Genomic DNA, 18,147 nt, shown 5'->3' with positions numbered 1-18,147 from the left:
TTTATATATTTCTACTCTTTCTCACATGAAGTTAAGCATAAACTTCAGAAAGGTAAATGTATGCTATTTTAATATTCTTAGTTTCTGTGGCAGTTCAGACAGTGACCCTGGGATTCAATAGCAGCATTCTTTTACTATCTTTTCCTCATGCTTATTGAGTTTAGTATGGAGAGCATACCTGCTTGTTCTCCTGTGATTGTCCTCTGTACCATTACACTGGCTATCCATAAATCTATCTGTAATGAAACTAATTTAGATTATAGCAGTTCAAACCAAGCAGATTGAAAATATCTTTGATTCCAGCAGTGAAAATTGTTCTTGTATTTTTATGATGCTATTATAGACCATCTTCCCAGCATGTATCTTTTTTTTTTTTCCTTACTATGCAAAACCATCTTGGCTTTGGATGGGATGTGCTATGCTGTTTAGTTTATGGGTTAGTCAGATTGCTGTGTAGGAAGAGTGCATGAGAAATAGAAATACTGTGTTTTCTGTTTCAACCTCTGGCCAGGCACTGGGTAGGAAAATGCCCAGGCACTGCTGCTGCCTTCCAAAGCCCTCATGGCGGCCTGAGGTTCCCAGAAGGAGTTTCTGTCTCCATCCTTTCTTTTGCTGTTGTTCCAGCTTTGCCACCAGTCTGTTCTCTGCCAAGCAGCTGTGCCAGGCAGCGATGGTTCTGGTGCAGTGCCATCGGCAGTGAAGACAATGCTGCTCCAGTCCTTGTTTATTCTAAACCAACAAAAAAAACTTTATAGACACAGATTATGGCTAAACTGGATTATCAAAGAGGTATTCAGGGTTCCTAAATGGACCTGCATGCAGGAGAATCTAGAACCCAATGGAACCTGGGTTAGCCTGGAGCAATCAGTTTTCTAGAAAAATTGGAGGACCAAACACACAGGCCATGCAACCATTCCCACAGCTCCTCTGCCAAGAGAGTGCTGATATAAAGAATCACCCTTCTGCCAGATTCTGCTCCCAGGATGTTACAGCTGGGTCTGTGAAAGTGAAAGATCATCTTTATCTCTTGACTTGAGGTTATTAATAGATTTCATTATTCAGCTAGCAGAATTATTAAGAAATTTCTGCTCTGCATCTGTAAAATAGACTTGGTGCTTACCAAGACAGTGCTTACTCAAAGGACAGATCATGGTATCATAAATCTCTATTGCAATAAGTAAAAATAACCCTAAAATTGATTTAAAAACTAGTTCTTGTCATGTGTCAAGTTCCATTCCAATATATTATATGCTATCAACCTGTACAGATTATCACCTAATGGGATTTTTTAAAGTTCTGAAATGATCCAGAAGCTGTAAAAGAAAGGGCACTCCACAGACCTGTACTAAGATACTTGCCCAGACTTCTAGTTCTTGGTTGCCCTTTCTAGTCACCTCAGGTCAAGCAGCATGTTTTGTTTACTGTGCCACATGGGGCTGAGGGAGCGTGGCTGTAGCCAGGCTGGATGGGACAGGCACACTAAACAAGAGTAAACACCTCTGAATTTTGTTGGCTACTGTTGTCATCCCTGTTATCCTTGACTAGGGAGCTGCAAACCTGCAGCAGTGGGTTAGCAGGAGGCAGTCTGGGTCTCACCTGGCATAGCAGGAATAAAAAAAAAAAAACTTGCATATGTACTGTGTATAGCTTGCTACTTGTGCTGGCTTCAATGTAAATGATAGCAGACAGTTACTCCAGCCTTAAGAGCAGGTAATGATCTCATTAGTAGCTGGAGAACTGTGGCAGTCCTACTCCTCTCCCTGCCTCCTTTGAAGCAGCTGGGTTTTCCTGGAGGAAGACCAGCCATATCACATCCCTTCCTTCCAAGAAGCCAGTGTAAACATCCAGTGGGAATCCGTAACAATTTCTTTAAGAATAGGTGGCTGCACTACCCTTCCCATAGCCTGCTATATGTCCTCTGTTCTCATTACCAATTCCCTTAAAAGTCTCTTTCAATCAACCGCTGTAAATAAACACAAGTCTCTGGCAGCCAGAGCTCACTTGGAATTAAATTCAGGGATAGGGAGCTGTCAGCTAACCACCTTCTGTGGCAGCATAGCTGTCATTCGAATGAATTACAGACCACAGTATCCATTTCTGTGGGGCCTGTGAGAAGAGGAGTGGAACAAATTGGGGTAAACAGCTGAAATTTAATACAGGCTTCTGCAAGTTCTTCAAAAGCCATTCACCCATCTTCAGTGTGATTATTTTGTGTGGTTAACAGCATTTCCATATAAACTGCAATAATCTTCTGTTGAAAGGTCTCTTTAGTATGAAAAACAAAATTTAAATTGATTATACAATTAGCTGAGACTTACTTAGCTCTGTTCTGTCAAAGACTAAAATATCTGAGTCAAAGTTTCTTAGCACTTTGCCTATGTACAATTTCCACCCTGGGATTGGCAGCTTCTCTTCAGATGCTGAGGAGCAAACACCCCCCTCCCTTCCACACTGCTTGTAGAGAGTGGTGCCCCATGCTGATGATGCCAGGCAGATTTAATTGTGCATGCCCAAAGAGAAAAATGACATCCACGCTTGGGTGAGTGCTCTCTGTGGCAAGCTGACAAATCCCCCAGCTGTCAACTAACCTCAAAGGCAAGTGTACGTGGCTCTAGCTTATGTCTGCTTGCTTTCTGCCCATAGGCATTTAGAAGCTGAAACTCATATTGGCTGCAACACATTCAAACTGCTACTGAAAGAAATGCATGGTCTGTTCTATGTGTTTCAGTCTCTAAGGGTGATTTACACAATTAAGGTTTATTTTTCAGACTGACTGTAAGTGGGTAAAGACAGCACCTTTTTGCATATGGGGCAAGTAAAAGTGTGTAACGTTTATGGCTATGGAGCTGGCTACATGGATTGCTGAGCCCATCCTTGTGCTCAGATGGATTATATTTATATTTATATATTTATTGGGGTCTGCTAGAGAACTGCATGCATACAAAATGGCCTTACTTGAGTGCCAATGTATATGGGCAAATGCAAAGAGGCATGCTATGCTAATGCAGTACTAGAGTCATTTTGGCAGCAGCTTTGTTACTTGTGGTGCACTGCAGGCTGTCCATCTAAACCCATCATTACCTGGCACCTATGCTCTGGTATGATAACCAGAGCAATCTGTGAATGGGCAAAGAGCCATCCTAACAGATGGCTTTGACTGCAGGTAACCAGGAAACTATGCATATACATTGAACATGGGTTCAGAGAGTGTGGGTGTTAACTGGGAACATCAAAACAGCTGTGGGGTTTGAGGTCCTCCATGTACTGTTGGGAACATATGCCATACCCATCAGACACCCAGAGAGGATGGGTAGAGCCAGTTCCCACAGTTCTGATGAACTTTGTAGGGATTGCTTGGTTGGGCATGGGCTCAGCTACAGACAAATCTCATGTTTTGCAATGGACTTCAGATTAGTATTAGAAAGACAAAGCGTGAAGTTTAAGGATGCAGTTCATAGAATCATAGAATGGCTTGGGTTGGAAGGGACCTTAAAGATCACCTAGTTCCAATCACCTCCCACTAGACCAGGTTGTTCAGAGCCCCATCCAACCTGGCCTTGAACACTGCCAGGGATGGGTCATCCACAACATCTCTGGGCAACCTGTCCCATTGCCTCACCACCACTGTAAAGAATTTCTTCGTAATATCTAATCTAAACTTACTCTTTCAGTTTGAAAGTAGTCCTTTTACTTTGTGCCCTCTTACAAAGTCCCTCCATCTTTGTCACATGCTCCGCTCAAGTATTGTAACGACACAATTAGACCACCTCAAAGTCTTCTTCTTACCAGGCTGAACTATCGCAGCTCTCAGCCTTTCCTCATAGCAGAGGTGCTCCAGCCCTCTGATCATCTTGGTATTCATCCTCTGGGCTCACTCCAGCAGCTCCATGGCCTTCCTGTGCTGGGTCCCCAGAGATGGATGCAGGACTGTAGGTGGGGTCTCACCAGAGCACAGCAGATCAGAATCCCTTGCCTCACTCTGCTGACCACTCTGCTTTTGGTCAGCCCAGGATATCTTTGGCTTTCTGGGCTGCAAGTGGACATTACCAGGCCAGCCTCTCATCCACCAGGACCACCAGGTCCTTCCCATCAGGCCTGCTCTCAATCTGTTCCCCCAGCCTGGATTGCTACCAGGGATTGCCCTGACTCAGGTGTAGCAATTAATTTCCATGCCCACCTCAGGCACAGTCTCACTCAAATTTTAGGGTGGAGAGGGCTATCCAATTTACCTGGCACAATTGTTCTAAGCTGCCTAACCTGACAATGATAAATGTTATTGATATGTGCTGGAAGAAGTTCAATATGTTTCTATTTGTGTGCACTGGAGTCTTAGAACAGGATTTTAAAATGTTAAGAAGTGACAGGAAATGCCAAGTATCTGTTCTCAACTCAGGATTTAGTTTGTCAAGTACTTCGATTACTGAGCAGCCAGGACTATATTTTTTTCTAAAAGCCTGATATTAAAGCACTCAACTAAAAAGTGGAAATTCCAGTGTTCTTGTCCTCTTCAGTGCACTGAGCTGCAGATCCTGACCCCATGAGTCCAGATAAGTGGCTCTCACTATGCTCTGAAGCTGAAGTATAGCACAGTTTACCATTGTAAGGACACAGAGAACACAAAGAAGTGGGGAGTCTCCAGGAACTCCTCATCACCAGTTATTTTCACAGTGCTTTTTAGTGCTTCCCCATATACAGAAGAGGGCATGTGGACAGTGTCTCTTTTCATGTCTAATATTAGAATGTATCTAAAACCAAACAAAACAAAAGGACTATATTTCCATCACCTAGCTCCACCTAAAATTGACTGTATCTTCTGTGTCCCATTTTCTGGCTGTGAGTTTTTTGAAGCATGTACTCCATGGAAATTATAGCCTAATTGGAATTTAAGCTGCCTGAAAATAGCTCCAAGGCAGCACCAGTAGAATTTAGGGGAGATTGTCTAGCTTCAGTGAATCTGTGCAAATATACACAGCCCTGGAATTCTTTTGCTGATGTGAGGAGCTGGGCAGGGTGCAGAAATGCTACAGGAGTCCAAATCCATCTCCTCATCCTTTCTGCTGCCTGAGCACAGAAAGAGAGTGTGGCAGGATGGGCAAATATATGTCTGGGAGTGTGATGCTCTATGCTGACAACACAGAGCTTCAGAGGATATTACATGCATGGCAGTGAAAGAGTGTGCCTTATTCATGCTTCAAAATTGTCAGTGTGAAATACTGTGATTATCATTTTAGATTTGACATGTATAACTCATGCATTCTTAAGGTAGTTTGAATGTAACCTAAATTACTCTTCCCCTAACTATCTGGTAAGAATGAAATTCAGCTGTCACAGATAAGAGTAATGATATTTATTAATAGAATTATAATAGAACTTAAATGGGCAGAGTACATCAGGACAGGAGATCACAGTCCTTTAGGGACTGATTTATCCTTGACTTCTATGAGCCTTTGTTATGCTAATGATAGATACATATTCCCCAAATCCTTTTGGTCTTTCTGTGCCTTAACCTTTGATTTCTTTATTAACTCTCTTCCCTTGTCACTACATGTTCTTGTTAATTCAGATCAGGTTTTGCAACTTGCATCATACTTTACTTTTTTTAATCAATATGGTTTACTTAGTTCCCTAGAAGCTTATGTGTTTTCCCCTCTTTGCTGCACCTCCTTTCAGTGCTTCCAGAAGGGCCTGTGGGTGAGCTGGCACCAGCTGGACTCTGATTTCCTGTGGAAAACCTGTACATGGGTTTCCTTTATTCCTACAACAGTCAAGGCAACCAACCTAATTAATCACTCCAAACCTTCATTAATAATGATGTTTTCCTTAATGTTTTATCTAAGGATGTAATTTGGTTTTTTAGGCATTTGCATAAACATGGCAATTTATGTTGGCCCTGGGTCTATGATTTTCCTGATGTTGAAAATCCTTCAATTTCTAAAGTCAAGAAGTATGTTTAGGTGAATAGTTGTGGGCATGGGTGGTTAGTTCACAGTTAGTAAACACTGACCATCATGATACAAGTCAATTGCCTCCTTATCAGCAGTAAATAAAAAAGCTGTTTATAGATAGTAATGTCTTTAAGGATATAAACAAGAGCAAAATATATAGGTCAATGTAGATTATCAGCTGTAAGAATTGGTATAAGACCATTAGAAAGCTTTAAGAAAAGCTATGAAGTACAGGACATTTTACGTGAGCTTGTTTTAACATAAAAAGGAGGTTGCTTTTGGGTTTTTTTTTCCCTGAAACAATATATACTACTGTAGTGTGTAGCTACTTCCTTGTACTTTGTCTAGTATAGGTATGCCTTGAAACATCACATATTCTTTCTTGGGACTAGGCATCTATGAAACATCAGCAGCATAATTTTTGCTCATGTGCTGGGCTCTGAACTCAGATGCAATTAAATATTCATCAGGATAGATACCCTGACTCTAGCTATACTTGTAGTAGGTATGAAAGATTAATTCAGTGTTATGTTTCTGTTTAAAAGAAGAGGCAAAATGAGAATTTCTGCTGAAAATTTCAGTTTTCAGGTTTAGAAATTATGAACATTGCTATGTTTCTTAAGGCGCCTGTAAAATAAATTATATGTATAGAGTTATATTTTAAATAAAATCATTCTCTTTTAAGACACCTGTCCCAGCATTTTCCTTTGGGAGTACTTTGCTGTCTTTACCTTGTCATTTCAAATTATAGTTTCTTAACTGAATGTGCAGCAAATAACCTGCACATTAAAACTAAGGGCATTGCATAACAGAAAGGTAAAGTTTTACAGATTTTGTTGTATATTATAAATGTGATTTGTATATTCTGTTTTGTCAATAATAAGATTTTAAATTATATTTTTACCTGCGGGAGTAATAGTTTCTTTGAGGGAATTTCTAGTAGAATTCATTTATACAGCAATATTCCAAAAGAGGGGGGTTAAAGCAGCAACACAGAAATTCCAATTTCTGTCCCTTGCAGGTCCTTCCCCCCCTCTGCATTTTCCTCTTACAAAATGTACCTACATTAATGAAGTTTGGTCTCAGTACCAGTGTGGAATCTGGTGGGTAAACTCAATCAGCAAGTTTGAAGTCCTAATCCTTGCAAAGCCAGTATGAATATCAGATGTTATCAAGAGGGCAACAGTAGATGATACCTGGTCCAACAATTGCTGTAAATGTGATCTCACTGATTCTGTATTTCCCTCTGTATTTTACAAAGCACACTGATTTAGAAGATGTCTTTGGTTTATAACTATTAGTGTTAGAAGGACAGAAAAATGTGCAAAAATATTTGGGCATGGTGTGAAATGAAAGCCATTATCTATTTTGTTATCAAATTAGGGATTTGCTCAATAAAATAGATGATTTTATTTTTAATTATGATTGTGCTGCAATTATCACACATTATGTTGTATAAATAGGGTTTTTTTCTGATTTTCAGTAATTGATTTTTCTACAGCTACTCTCTCTAGAATTTATAAAGGAAATTATGACCAGGCCTACACTCTTAGAGCACAGCAGGATCAGGATCATATCTTAAAACAGATTTCCTGGACCTCCTTAGGTGGGAGAAGGAACAAGCAAGGCCTCAGTTCGAGCTCACGATTCACTTGGTCTTCCACTTGGCTGAAAGAGGTGTCACTTGTAGTGCATTTTCAGGTCCTTGCATAACAGTCAATGGCAGTTGCCTGTGGAGGGATGGAAGGACAAAAGAGCTGAAATTCAATACTCCTTTCTGTTTTGAAACAATAATTAGCTGTCACACAGCTGTGCTGCCAGTGAGCTGGCTGTGCAATGGACTTTCAGTAGAGTGATCAGCCTGGATAAAATGGAAGGAAGCTAAAAAAAAGAGATTTCTGACAAAGAAATTTGGACTAACATAAAGTAAGCAAACGTGTCCATTATTATGTATTATAGTAGATGAGACACTCTATAGACAGAAAAGATGAGCTTCAGGTTCATAAGCCCTGGTCCTCGTGGGGAACTTCAACATCCCCAAGGTCTGTTGGAGGGGCAACACAGCAGGACAAGAGCATTCCTGGAGTACATTGAGAATAACTTCCTTCTCCTGGTGCTAGAGAAGCCATTGGGGTGATGCTCTATGCTGGACTTTGTTCTCACCAGCAGGGAGGGGCTGGTGGGGAAGTGAAGCTCAAGGCTAGCCTGGGCTGCAGTGACCATGAAATGATGAAGTTCAAGAGCCTTAGAGCAGGGAGGAGAGTGCACAGCGAGGTCTGGCCTGAATTTGAGGAGGGCAGGCTTTGGTTTCTACAGGGAACTGCTCGGTGGAGTGCAGTAGGATAGAGCCCTGGAAGGAAGAGGGACCCAAGAGACATAGTTAATATTCAAGGATTACCTCACCCAATCATGCATTCCAATGAAGAGGAAGTCAACACAGTGTCTATGTCAGGGGGCTTGGAATTAGATCTTTAATGTCCCTTCCAACCCAAACTCTTTTATGAGTCTGTGATTCTATTTTATATCAGTGAAAAAAGGGAGTTCTTCTGGTGTTCTGTTAACTGAGCCAACAGAAATTGCAGTGCTGAAGTCGATACCTTGTTGACTTAAAAAGGGACTATTTTATTTCATTTAATAATTTTTTATAGTAAACATAGCTTTGTTACTTGACGCTTTTCAGGATATACAAAATAAGTGAATGCTACTTTCTGTGATGGTAATTGGTATTGAATTAAATCATCCAGTCATGCTAATGTCCAAAATAAGGTAGAATTTGTGTTTTGAGTGCATAAAGATCAGCAGGGAAGTTTTGCAAAAAAAAAAAATTAATAAAATGCACTTTTTTTTGTCTAATTACAAGTCATTTGAAATTAGTACCTTCTGTATGCAAAAGTCCATCTGCATTTTGTATAAAGATACATTTTTTTATGTTTATGCCTTTTGTGGGTTTTTTTGCATGTTCATGCTCTTTATGATCATCTTCACCACCCATACATGTACATTTTTCGGTCCGTATATTATAGGTAGTTGTCCACTCCCACTTGTACAATTTTTCAGCATAGCAGTGATAATGCTGAACAATTCGGCAAAATACAATCCACAGAATTTCTGGTTTGGGTGGCTTTCCAGCTCAGCCAAAGTACAAAGTTTCAGAAAGTTTCAACTTTTGCATTTCAGGATTATAATGATGAAATTCGCCAGGAGCAGCTGAGAGAACTTTCGTATCTGAATGGTTCTGAGGATTCATCACGTGGACGGGGCATTCGAGGAAGAGGGATCCGTGTGCCAACTGCAGCTCCTTCAAGGTGTGGTAACCTGAGCTATTATGTTAATAGCTTTACAAAGTGTCAGCAGTAATAAAAAAACCTATTGTTAAAAGAAAAAAAAGACAGTTGCATACATATCCTGATCAGTAAACTAAAATATTTGTCCTCTGATGTAGTCTGTATTGTTCCAGGTTTTCTGACCTACAGGGCACAGTGAGTGACAATAAATGAGAGCAGATTATGAAGACAGGAAAAGGATATTTCTAAAAAAGTATACTTTTATGCTAGTACTAAGGCAATACGGTCAGTAGCATAAAATGTTTGGTCAAAATAATAGTGTAGTCAGAGAAGGCCTCATAGTCTAGGTGGAACTTAATTTGCCAAATAATTACTTTTTATACATATTACAACTATACTGTCTGTATATACAAATATACGGTTTATATATGTATAAACTTCATTATATGTTATGTGTTGATGGGTTATCAGTTTTAAGTGAATCTGGTTGGCATAATCTAAAAACATTGAAATGTGAATGTGCCCAAGTATTTTTTTCATATCTAAATAACAGATATCACTGCTTATTATTAAGGCAAATGTGAAATCTTAGAACATTCTCTCAGATTTGTTTTTCCCTGTGAACCCTTAAGAACTTCATTGCCTCAAGTATCTAAGTTAACCTGTTTCCAGTCTTCTTTCCATAGAGGTCATTTCCAGATAAGTTCTAAAAAATGGACTCTATTTTGAAGGAAATAGGATATGGGGTACCTTATGTTATGCTGACAAAGGAGTTGTTGGTAATTGAATGGGCTGATCTTTCCTATGACCTCTGAGGTTTTTTCCCTAAGGGTGTCTATCAAGTTTGCCATCAGTTTTTCCTACATGAGCTTTTTAATTGGTAGTATGATGCACTTACACAGAATTCTTTGCAGCTGGCATTCATGACCATCTTCTACTAAAAGAGTGTCTGGATTCAGTCTTCCTTACATCCAAGATCTCTGAACAGCTTGACTTAATAATGTAGTTCAGAATGTCACTTTAACAAACCAGCAGCTTTTAAATTCGGTTCAAAGCTTAATTGGTGGAGTTCTGGCCCCTAATTCCTGCAAAATGCCCAAATGACTGAATCAGTTGCACAGATCCCCATTTTCCAGGCAAAAATCCCAGAAGAATATTTCAAAAACCTGTTGAAGCAAGTCCAGAGGACCCACAAAAATGGTCAGATGTCTGGAGCTCCTCTCCTTATGAAGTCAGGCTGAGAGAGCCGGCTTCTTCAGCCCGGAGAAGGGATACCTCATTGCAGCCATTCCATACATAAAGGGGTCTAATAAGAAAGAGAGAGACTTTTTGCCAGTCTTAAATGAAAAACGGTTGGACATAGGGAAGAAACACTGGAAAAAGTTGTGTGTGCTCCATCACTGGAAGTGTTTAAGGTCAAGTTGGATATATCTTTAACAATTTGATCTAGCAAAAGATGTCCCTGCCCAAGACATGGGATTTTGACTAGAGGATCTCTGAAGGTCCCTTCCAACACAAACCATTCATTGATTCTGCAAGTCTAAAATCAGCTACTGAAACTTGTAATAAAGTAATGAACATCACAAGCTAATGCAGTGGGTTTGGTTTTCTCAGCAGGCAACAAGCCACAATTCCTACTGCTACAGAAGATCTGAGTTCCATTCACAACTGTGGTGTCATGCAGGGTTGTTATACCTGGCATTCACAGTCTTCCAAAAAGACAGCACACCCAGAAGCATATTGCTCTGAAACAAAACTCACAGACTGCTACCCTGATTTATCCCCCTTCTACTTCATCATATGCTATAGATACAAGTATTTTTAAACAGCTTCTTATGAGTTACTATTTGTACAGCAAGGGAGATATAGCATAAATAGTCCAGAGGATGCTAAACCTCTTTCCATGCTTGTCAATATGCTCTATTCTCTCTCTGAAGTGGGGGAAGGTAGAATCCCACACTACCAATCCTTTGTGCTGAACTAAATTACACAGGAAGAAAAGTTGTTCCTTTCCTTTTATATTCTTCCTCTACTTTGCCTTGCAACATTGTGCAGTCCAGCAGTATGTTCTGCCAGTCCATTTCTCTCACCCACCAATAAGCATGAAAATGAGAGTGATGACTGCTCTTGTAAAATAGATTGAGAGCAACAGAAGAGGTTCCTCATTTTCTTAATCTTCTAGAACTGCTTTGGAGTAATTCTACAACACTGTGAATTACAGTGATTCAGAATTTTATTAGTACAAGCAACAATAGGATCAGGTGCAAAAGGCACTGAGTAGTTTAAAAATAATGCCTTTCCTTAATATGAGTTCTGCCTGAGATGTTGCCTAAAAGTGCTTGACATTGTAGCTGCCAAAACCCCAGAGTTACCCGACGCTTTAAATAGTAATAAAAAGATGAGAGCCTTTAAAATGGGGCACGTCTTCCCTCATTGCACACGCCAGTGACCGTTCCTTTTTGCTCCCCGCAGGGGACGTGGCGGTGCCATTCCTCCGCCGCTGCCCGGACGAGGAGCCCAGGCGCCGCGCGGCGCGCCGGTGACCCGCGGGGCGCTCCCCGCGCCGCCGGTGGCCAGGGGCGTCCCCACGCCCCGAGCCCGCGGCGCCCCGTCCGTGCCCGGCTACCGGCCGCCCCCGCCGCCCGCGCACGAGGCCTACGACGACTACGTGAGTACACGGCTCGGTCACAGCTGTGCCCGAGCTCTGCCACGGACCGCGGGTCCCCCGGCGTGGAACGGGCCGGCCGGCAGCTCCCGTGCCTCTAACGCTTTGCCCCTGCAGGTGAACGACGGTCTGGGCGATGCAGCGCGCCTGCAGGCATGTGCTCGCCATGTGGGTTTGTAGATTGGGTCACAGCTTAGTTCTGGATAGGAGAGGTCATGCTGGATAGTTCTCGGGGTGTCACAAAAGAGCAATACAGATTGCTAAAATTTGTATTATATACTTAAAATCAGTTTTTTATCGTAACTAAGTTCCTAAGAATAACAGCTTATATCCTTCTTGAGAAAATGAGGAGATGGAGGGGGAGTCATGCTGTTGTTCTAAATCCTTTTTATTACATATTTGTATTCAACACCGTCATACACATACATAACAAATAGAAATTCCGGTAGTTTTCATGAAAGCTGATACATTGATTCATCTTTAGCCAGGAGCAGTACTAACTGACTGTCACCTTTTCTTATGAGGTGTTAAAAATAATTGTGCTGTTCACATCAAAGCTTTCAAGTCATCCTCATTAATGTTTCCTCCTGGAACTATCACCATAACAACAGATATCCAAACAGAGAAGAAACTGCTATCAAATACAATGTCTGAATTTTCCAGCTATGGCAAGTCCAAGAATAAGATGAACATCCGATCTATTCCCTAATCCTACCCCAGGGAAAGATACACTTTTATTCAATTAATAGTCTTCCTATAACAGAAGAAAGGAAAATGAATCAGAAATTATTCTTTGTTGTTAAATCTTCACTCAACCATGTATATTTGTAGTGTAGTGACTAGATCACGGCCACCTCAAATCAGGGATGCACATTCTGTTAATTCTAAGAATCACAACTGAGCAACAGCAGGAAGGAAGGAGGGGGGAAAAATTCACTCCTGTATTATTTATCTCAACACAGTTTCCATTAATGAATGAGCTAAAGGTCCTGCTAAGAAATGGAATTTCTTAAGTATACACATCCTTGACAGACAGTGTATTATTGTCTGTTAGTATCAAAATGTATGAGACCTGCCTTTCTGTGCAGATACAGAAACCTTGTAATGTGAGATTAGGATTATAATTGAAGTAATTTCTTTTTTCATTTACAGAACTAGTAAATGTCCTAGAGTATTAAGCATCTTCTAGGGAAAATTTCTTTCACTTTTTCTGGATGCTAAATATATGGAAAGTGTAGAAAATAATCTGGCTCCTGCACAGTGTTGATGAAAGGAGGCAGAGACCTCTGAAGTTTGCTCTTGGGGAAAGAGGTTTATTGGGGGTGCAGGAAGGTCCTGCCTCATGCTCCCAGACGCAGCACGTGGCCGGGCCTGAGAGGGTGGGGAAGGGGAGACACAAAAGGAGGGTTCAGGAGAGGGGAAGCTCCAAGGGAGGGGAAGCTCCAAGAGGGGAGGAAGTTCCAAGAGAGCGTGTGGCCTCTCGAAGCCTCCTTATCAGGGGCTCCTAGGTGGGTTGGGATAAGGCATCGCCAATGGGGTTACAGACATTCGATGTTTTAGGGGAAGGTACAGAGGTGTGGGGTGAGCCATACATCTTTTGGGGGGTGGGATGGAACAGTCCATTTCACCCCAGGACCCATCCAAAGGCAGGGGTGTCATCCGGCTAGCTGGGAGAACTGTTCTCATCCTAGCTGTATTATTTATGAACAATTATATTTATCTATCATCTGCAACAGGAAAGCAAAATGAGAGAAAAATTGAGGCAGCTGGATTATCAGGGTTAGGAAGGCATTCAGCTAGTTCCCCATATTTTTGAAATGCCCACACTCTCAGGAGCACAAAACATATACGCAATTAAAATAGTCAGTTGAATCTGTGATACATGAGTCCAAAAAAAACAAACATATGTGTTTGTGGGTCTTTTCCCCCTTAAATAGCAGCATAAAACTATGCTGCCTTATAGGTCAAAATTCACATCTTTTGGAGACCTTCCATCTCCTGTGTCCTTTCAACACACCTATATTCCACAGCTAGGAATATATGAGATTGCTATCATGAGTTTGCAATGAAAATTTCTTGGTTTTTTTATAGAAGTTTGTAAGTTTAATCCATATAATTTTGGTATTTTATGGTCTGAGATAATAACTAGAGCTCTGATGCTATGCTGGTAGAACGAAAAGTTCAGTGTCACATATCTGCATATAATATTGCAAATTATGTTTTAGGGAAAATATTTTTATTTTTGCAGAAAGTAATCAACACAGTTTTTCTTCCCAAACAGACCATATAATAAATCATATATTTGGTTGGACACTAAAAGCAAGTGAATCTACTTGTGCACCTGCAACAAATGTCATGTGTAATTGTTGTTCTTTTCCCCTTAATCCTACAGATGAAAAACTAATTTATAATGAATAATTTATCCAATTTACCTTTTTGTCCCTGCTTCTAAGCAACCCACAAGTGTATTAAAATTTCCTTATGATTTTGTATTTTTCGTTTTTGATTACAGTTATTTCACATTTTTTTCCTACTATTTGCAAGCACCATTGGTTTGATTAGTGGTACATATGAATGCACTGTCAGTGATTGTGAGTATCAATATTCTATATTTTTGTTTGCTCTAATGAAATACAGTAACTTGAATGTTGTTCTGAAAGTGAATTCAAGAGATAGAATCAAATGGCTGCAGCAGATTTTTAAAAAAATGTTTAGACAGCATTTCCTGAAAAAAAATCTTTAGCCATTTGCTGAGCACTACTAATCAGAGATTGTATTGACTGTTTGACCTTTAAACATCTAACTGTTCAAATCGGTTTGGATAAGCATTTAAAAGTTTGGATTATCCACTATATAAATACTTTGAGGTTTTCTGATGGCCTTTCTGAGAATCCATAAAAGCAGATGTCTGAAGGTTTCTCAAGAAAAGTAAAGTCCTATCATTGTGGTGAATATATTCATGTGCAACATTTTGAATGTCAGGCCTAGCCAGAGGGAAAAACATTTGGAACAACTTTCAGAAAAGAGGGCTGGAGCAAGAAGGAGGAGTGACTCACCTCATGCCTTTTTCTTTACTTGCCTTTGAAACTTGCTTTATATTGAGTACAGCCTAGACAGTATCTTAGAGGAGCTTCTTACCCACAGGAAGAGGAGGTACTGACATTAGAAAATGCATGCAAAGGGAAAGTAGTTACTATGTGAACTTTCTTCACTTTAACAGCAGTTCATTGGTTATGAATCTGGATTAGAGTGTAAGTGGCAGCTGCTGTGCAGTTTCTGGAATTCAGAAGGGTGGTTCAGGGCTTGTGATTTGGTGTTGTGTTTTAACCATAGCCAATGACTGAGCCACACACAGGTGCTCACGTCCCTGGTGAGGTCAAGGAGAGACAAAGAAGTGTAAAAGTGAGAAAACTGTTGGGTTGAGACAGGATAGTTGTAGTGGGTTGGCACTGGCTGGATGCAAGGCACCCACACAACCATCTCTGTCACTCCCCTCTGCAACTGGACAGGGGAGAGAAAACACAATGAAAGGTTTATGAGTTGAGATAAAAATCGGGAGAGAAATCACTTACCAAAGTGCGTGATACTATCAAGGGCAAAACAGACTGAGTTTGGGGATGTTAGTTGAATTTATTACCAACAAAATCAGAACAAGATAATGAGAAGCAAAATAAGACCTAAAGAACGCCTCCCCTCCAGTGCCCCCATCTCCTTCCCAGCTCTGTGCCCTCAGGCCCAGGGAGACAGGGAATGGGGGTTACAGTCAGTTCATCTCACGTTGTTTCTGCTGCTGCTCAGAGGAAGGAGTTCTACAGCTGCTCCAGCATGGGATCCTCTCTCCACAGGTCTGCAGATTCCTGCCAGGAGCCGCTCTGGCACAGGCCTCCCATGGAGTTACAGCTTCCTCTCAGCCATCCACCTGCTCCAGTGTGGGGCTCCTCCAAGGGCTGCAGGTGGATCTCTGCATCCCCATGGCCCTCCAAGGGCTGCAGGGCACAGCTGCCTCACCATGGGCTGCACCAGGGGCTGCAGGGGAATCTCTGCTCTGGCACCTGGAGCACCTCCTGCCCCTCCCTCTGCACTGACCTTGGGGTCTGCAGAGCTGTTCCTCCCACATGTTCCTCTCACCCCACTCTTCTCTGGCCACAATTACATCTGAGCAGTAGCTTTTTTTTTCCTTCTTTTTAAATATGTTATCACAGGAAGGTTATTATCAACTCTGGTTGGCCCAGCGTTTTCCAGTGCTGGTTCTGTTCTGGATCTGGCTGTCATTGGCTCTGATGAACATGGGAAAGTCTTCTGGAATCTTCTCACAGAAGCCACCCCTGTAGCCCCCTCCCCCACTGCCAAAAGTGTGCATCAGCCACACAGACACAATAGGTTACATGGGTAGACAGGGCGGTGGATTGAGAGCTGGTGAATGGCAGACCCCAGAGGGCTGTGATCAGTGGCACAGGGTCTAGTTGGAGGCCTGTCACTGGTGGTGTCTGCCGAGGTTCAGTGTTGAGCTCAGTGTTGTTTAAGGTATTCATCAGAGATTTGGATGAAGGACCAGCGGCCTCCTCTGCAAGTTCACTAATGACACAAAGTTGGGAGGAGTGGCTGACACCCCAGAGGGCTGTGCAGCCCTTCAGGGGTACCTTGGCAGGCTGGAGAGATGGGCAGAGATCTGTCTGAAACTCAGCAGAGACAAATGCAGCATCCTGCACCTGAGGAAGAATAATGCCAGGCACCAGCACAGGCTGGGGGCCGACCTGCTGCACAGCAGCTCAGTGTAGGACCTGAGGGTCCTCTAAAGGCTAAGGTCTTGTTGACAACTTGTGAAATGGGCAATAGGCATGACAGATTGAGATTCATGATTTATACAGGATGAAGAGTACTTGAGTAGGTCTGCTACTATTGAGGCAATAAATAATAGAATCAGAGAATTGTAGAGTAGTTTGAGTTGGAAGGCACCTTTACAGATCATCTAGTTCCAAACCCCCTGCCATGGGCAGGGTCAACTTTCTGGACCAAGTTGCTCAAATCCCCATCTAACCTGGCCTTCAAAACTTGTAGAGCAACTTGACTGGGCAAAGGCAGTATTCTGTGCATTATATTTTGATCTGAGCATCCAGACTTTTCCACTCAAGATTAAAGCTAAATATTGGAAGGGTACTTAATTCAAATCTAAGCCAGAATTACTATTGCTTTCTGATCCTGTTTTGGAGGGCATTTGTCTGCAGATCTGTATTTTTTCCTTCTGAATCAGAAGCTAGTAATGAACTGTCCAATGATATTTTTCTTTAAATTTTTTTAGAAACTATGGTGAGCCTTGCTAGGAGGTCTGATGTGAGTTTTGAAGTGACTTACCACTTGTTCCCTTACACCAGATGGAAAGAATTACCAAAACAAAATACATTTGGGACTAAAATGCACATTGCTTTTGTATTTTACCTCCACTTGCATTTTCACTCCTTGATAAAAAAGAGGACTTTTGCTCAGAAAGCCACTACTCATCATAATATGAATACTTAGATGAGCTTTTTGCTTTTACAAACAAATATATAATTTTTTTGCAAGGAATAGGCCAGTCTGTCAAGATACTGTGAAGCTGGTACAGCTCCTAGGTCTAAGACAGCCAGATTAAAGAGCAGTTTTAAATGCAAATGTTCTCTCTCGCCTCTCGGTTCACTGATTAAACCAGCCAGACACAGATTCTTGTTATCCTCTGAAATAAGTGGAGAGTAGTGCTTTTACAAAGTCACTGGAAAAGAACCACACAATAAGATAGATTGTGCTTTTAATGTCATGTGGTTCTTCCTCTCCTTTCAAATAATTTAGTATGAAAGCAGATGCCACATTCAACTGTGTATTCAAAGATCAATGGTTATTTACATTTTTCAATAGTTTCAAACAAACTGAAACAGCTATGCTCATGCTTATTCAGTGCCAACGTAGATAATGAAAAGACTAACAATAAGAGGCATTTTGTCTCACTTTAAGATTTTAAAAAGAATAATCAGCACTTACACGTGACTGCAATCTACGAAATTGTGATTACGGAGGCTTTGGTTAATAATTTAAATGGGGATTCTTTGTGCTTTTAATTTCATTCTGTCTGACATTCTTGGATGTAGATGCAAACTGTATATAAAGACCTAAACTTCCTATTCATGGCATGTTTTCTCCTGTACCACTGCTATAATAAATATGTTAAAGTGAGCAATTTATATTTTGAAGCCCATTCCTATAATCACAGTAGGACATTGTT

General features: G+C 41.2%; 1 protein-coding gene across 15 annotated transcripts in view; it reads left to right on the top strand.

The window, feature by feature from the left end:
• The window catches only part of KHDRBS2 (KH RNA binding domain containing, signal transduction associated 2), a 349,072-nt gene that overhangs the window by 200,081 nt on the left and 130,844 nt on the right, over window positions 1–18,147 (top strand). For all 15 annotated transcript variants that reach the window (XR_014953621.1, XR_013339757.2, XR_013339753.2 and 12 more), the window contains exons 5-6: window positions 9,123–9,250; window positions 11,702–11,897. Coding sequence is in view for 3 of the 15 variants with exons in the window: in XM_021525682.3 (XP_021381357.2) it covers window positions 9,123–9,250; window positions 11,702–11,897 (324 nt within the window). In the remaining 12 variants the exon portion in view is untranslated. The remainder of the gene's footprint in view (window positions 1–9,122; window positions 9,251–11,701; window positions 11,898–18,147) is intronic.

Source organism: Lonchura striata, chromosome 3 (genome assembly GCF_050655825.1).
Source record: "Lonchura striata isolate lonStrDom1 chromosome 3, ASM5065582v1, whole genome shotgun sequence".
NCBI classification, from domain to species: Eukaryota; Metazoa; Chordata; class Aves; order Passeriformes; family Estrildidae; genus Lonchura; species Lonchura striata.
This window is presented reverse-complemented; position numbering and strand designations above follow the sequence as displayed.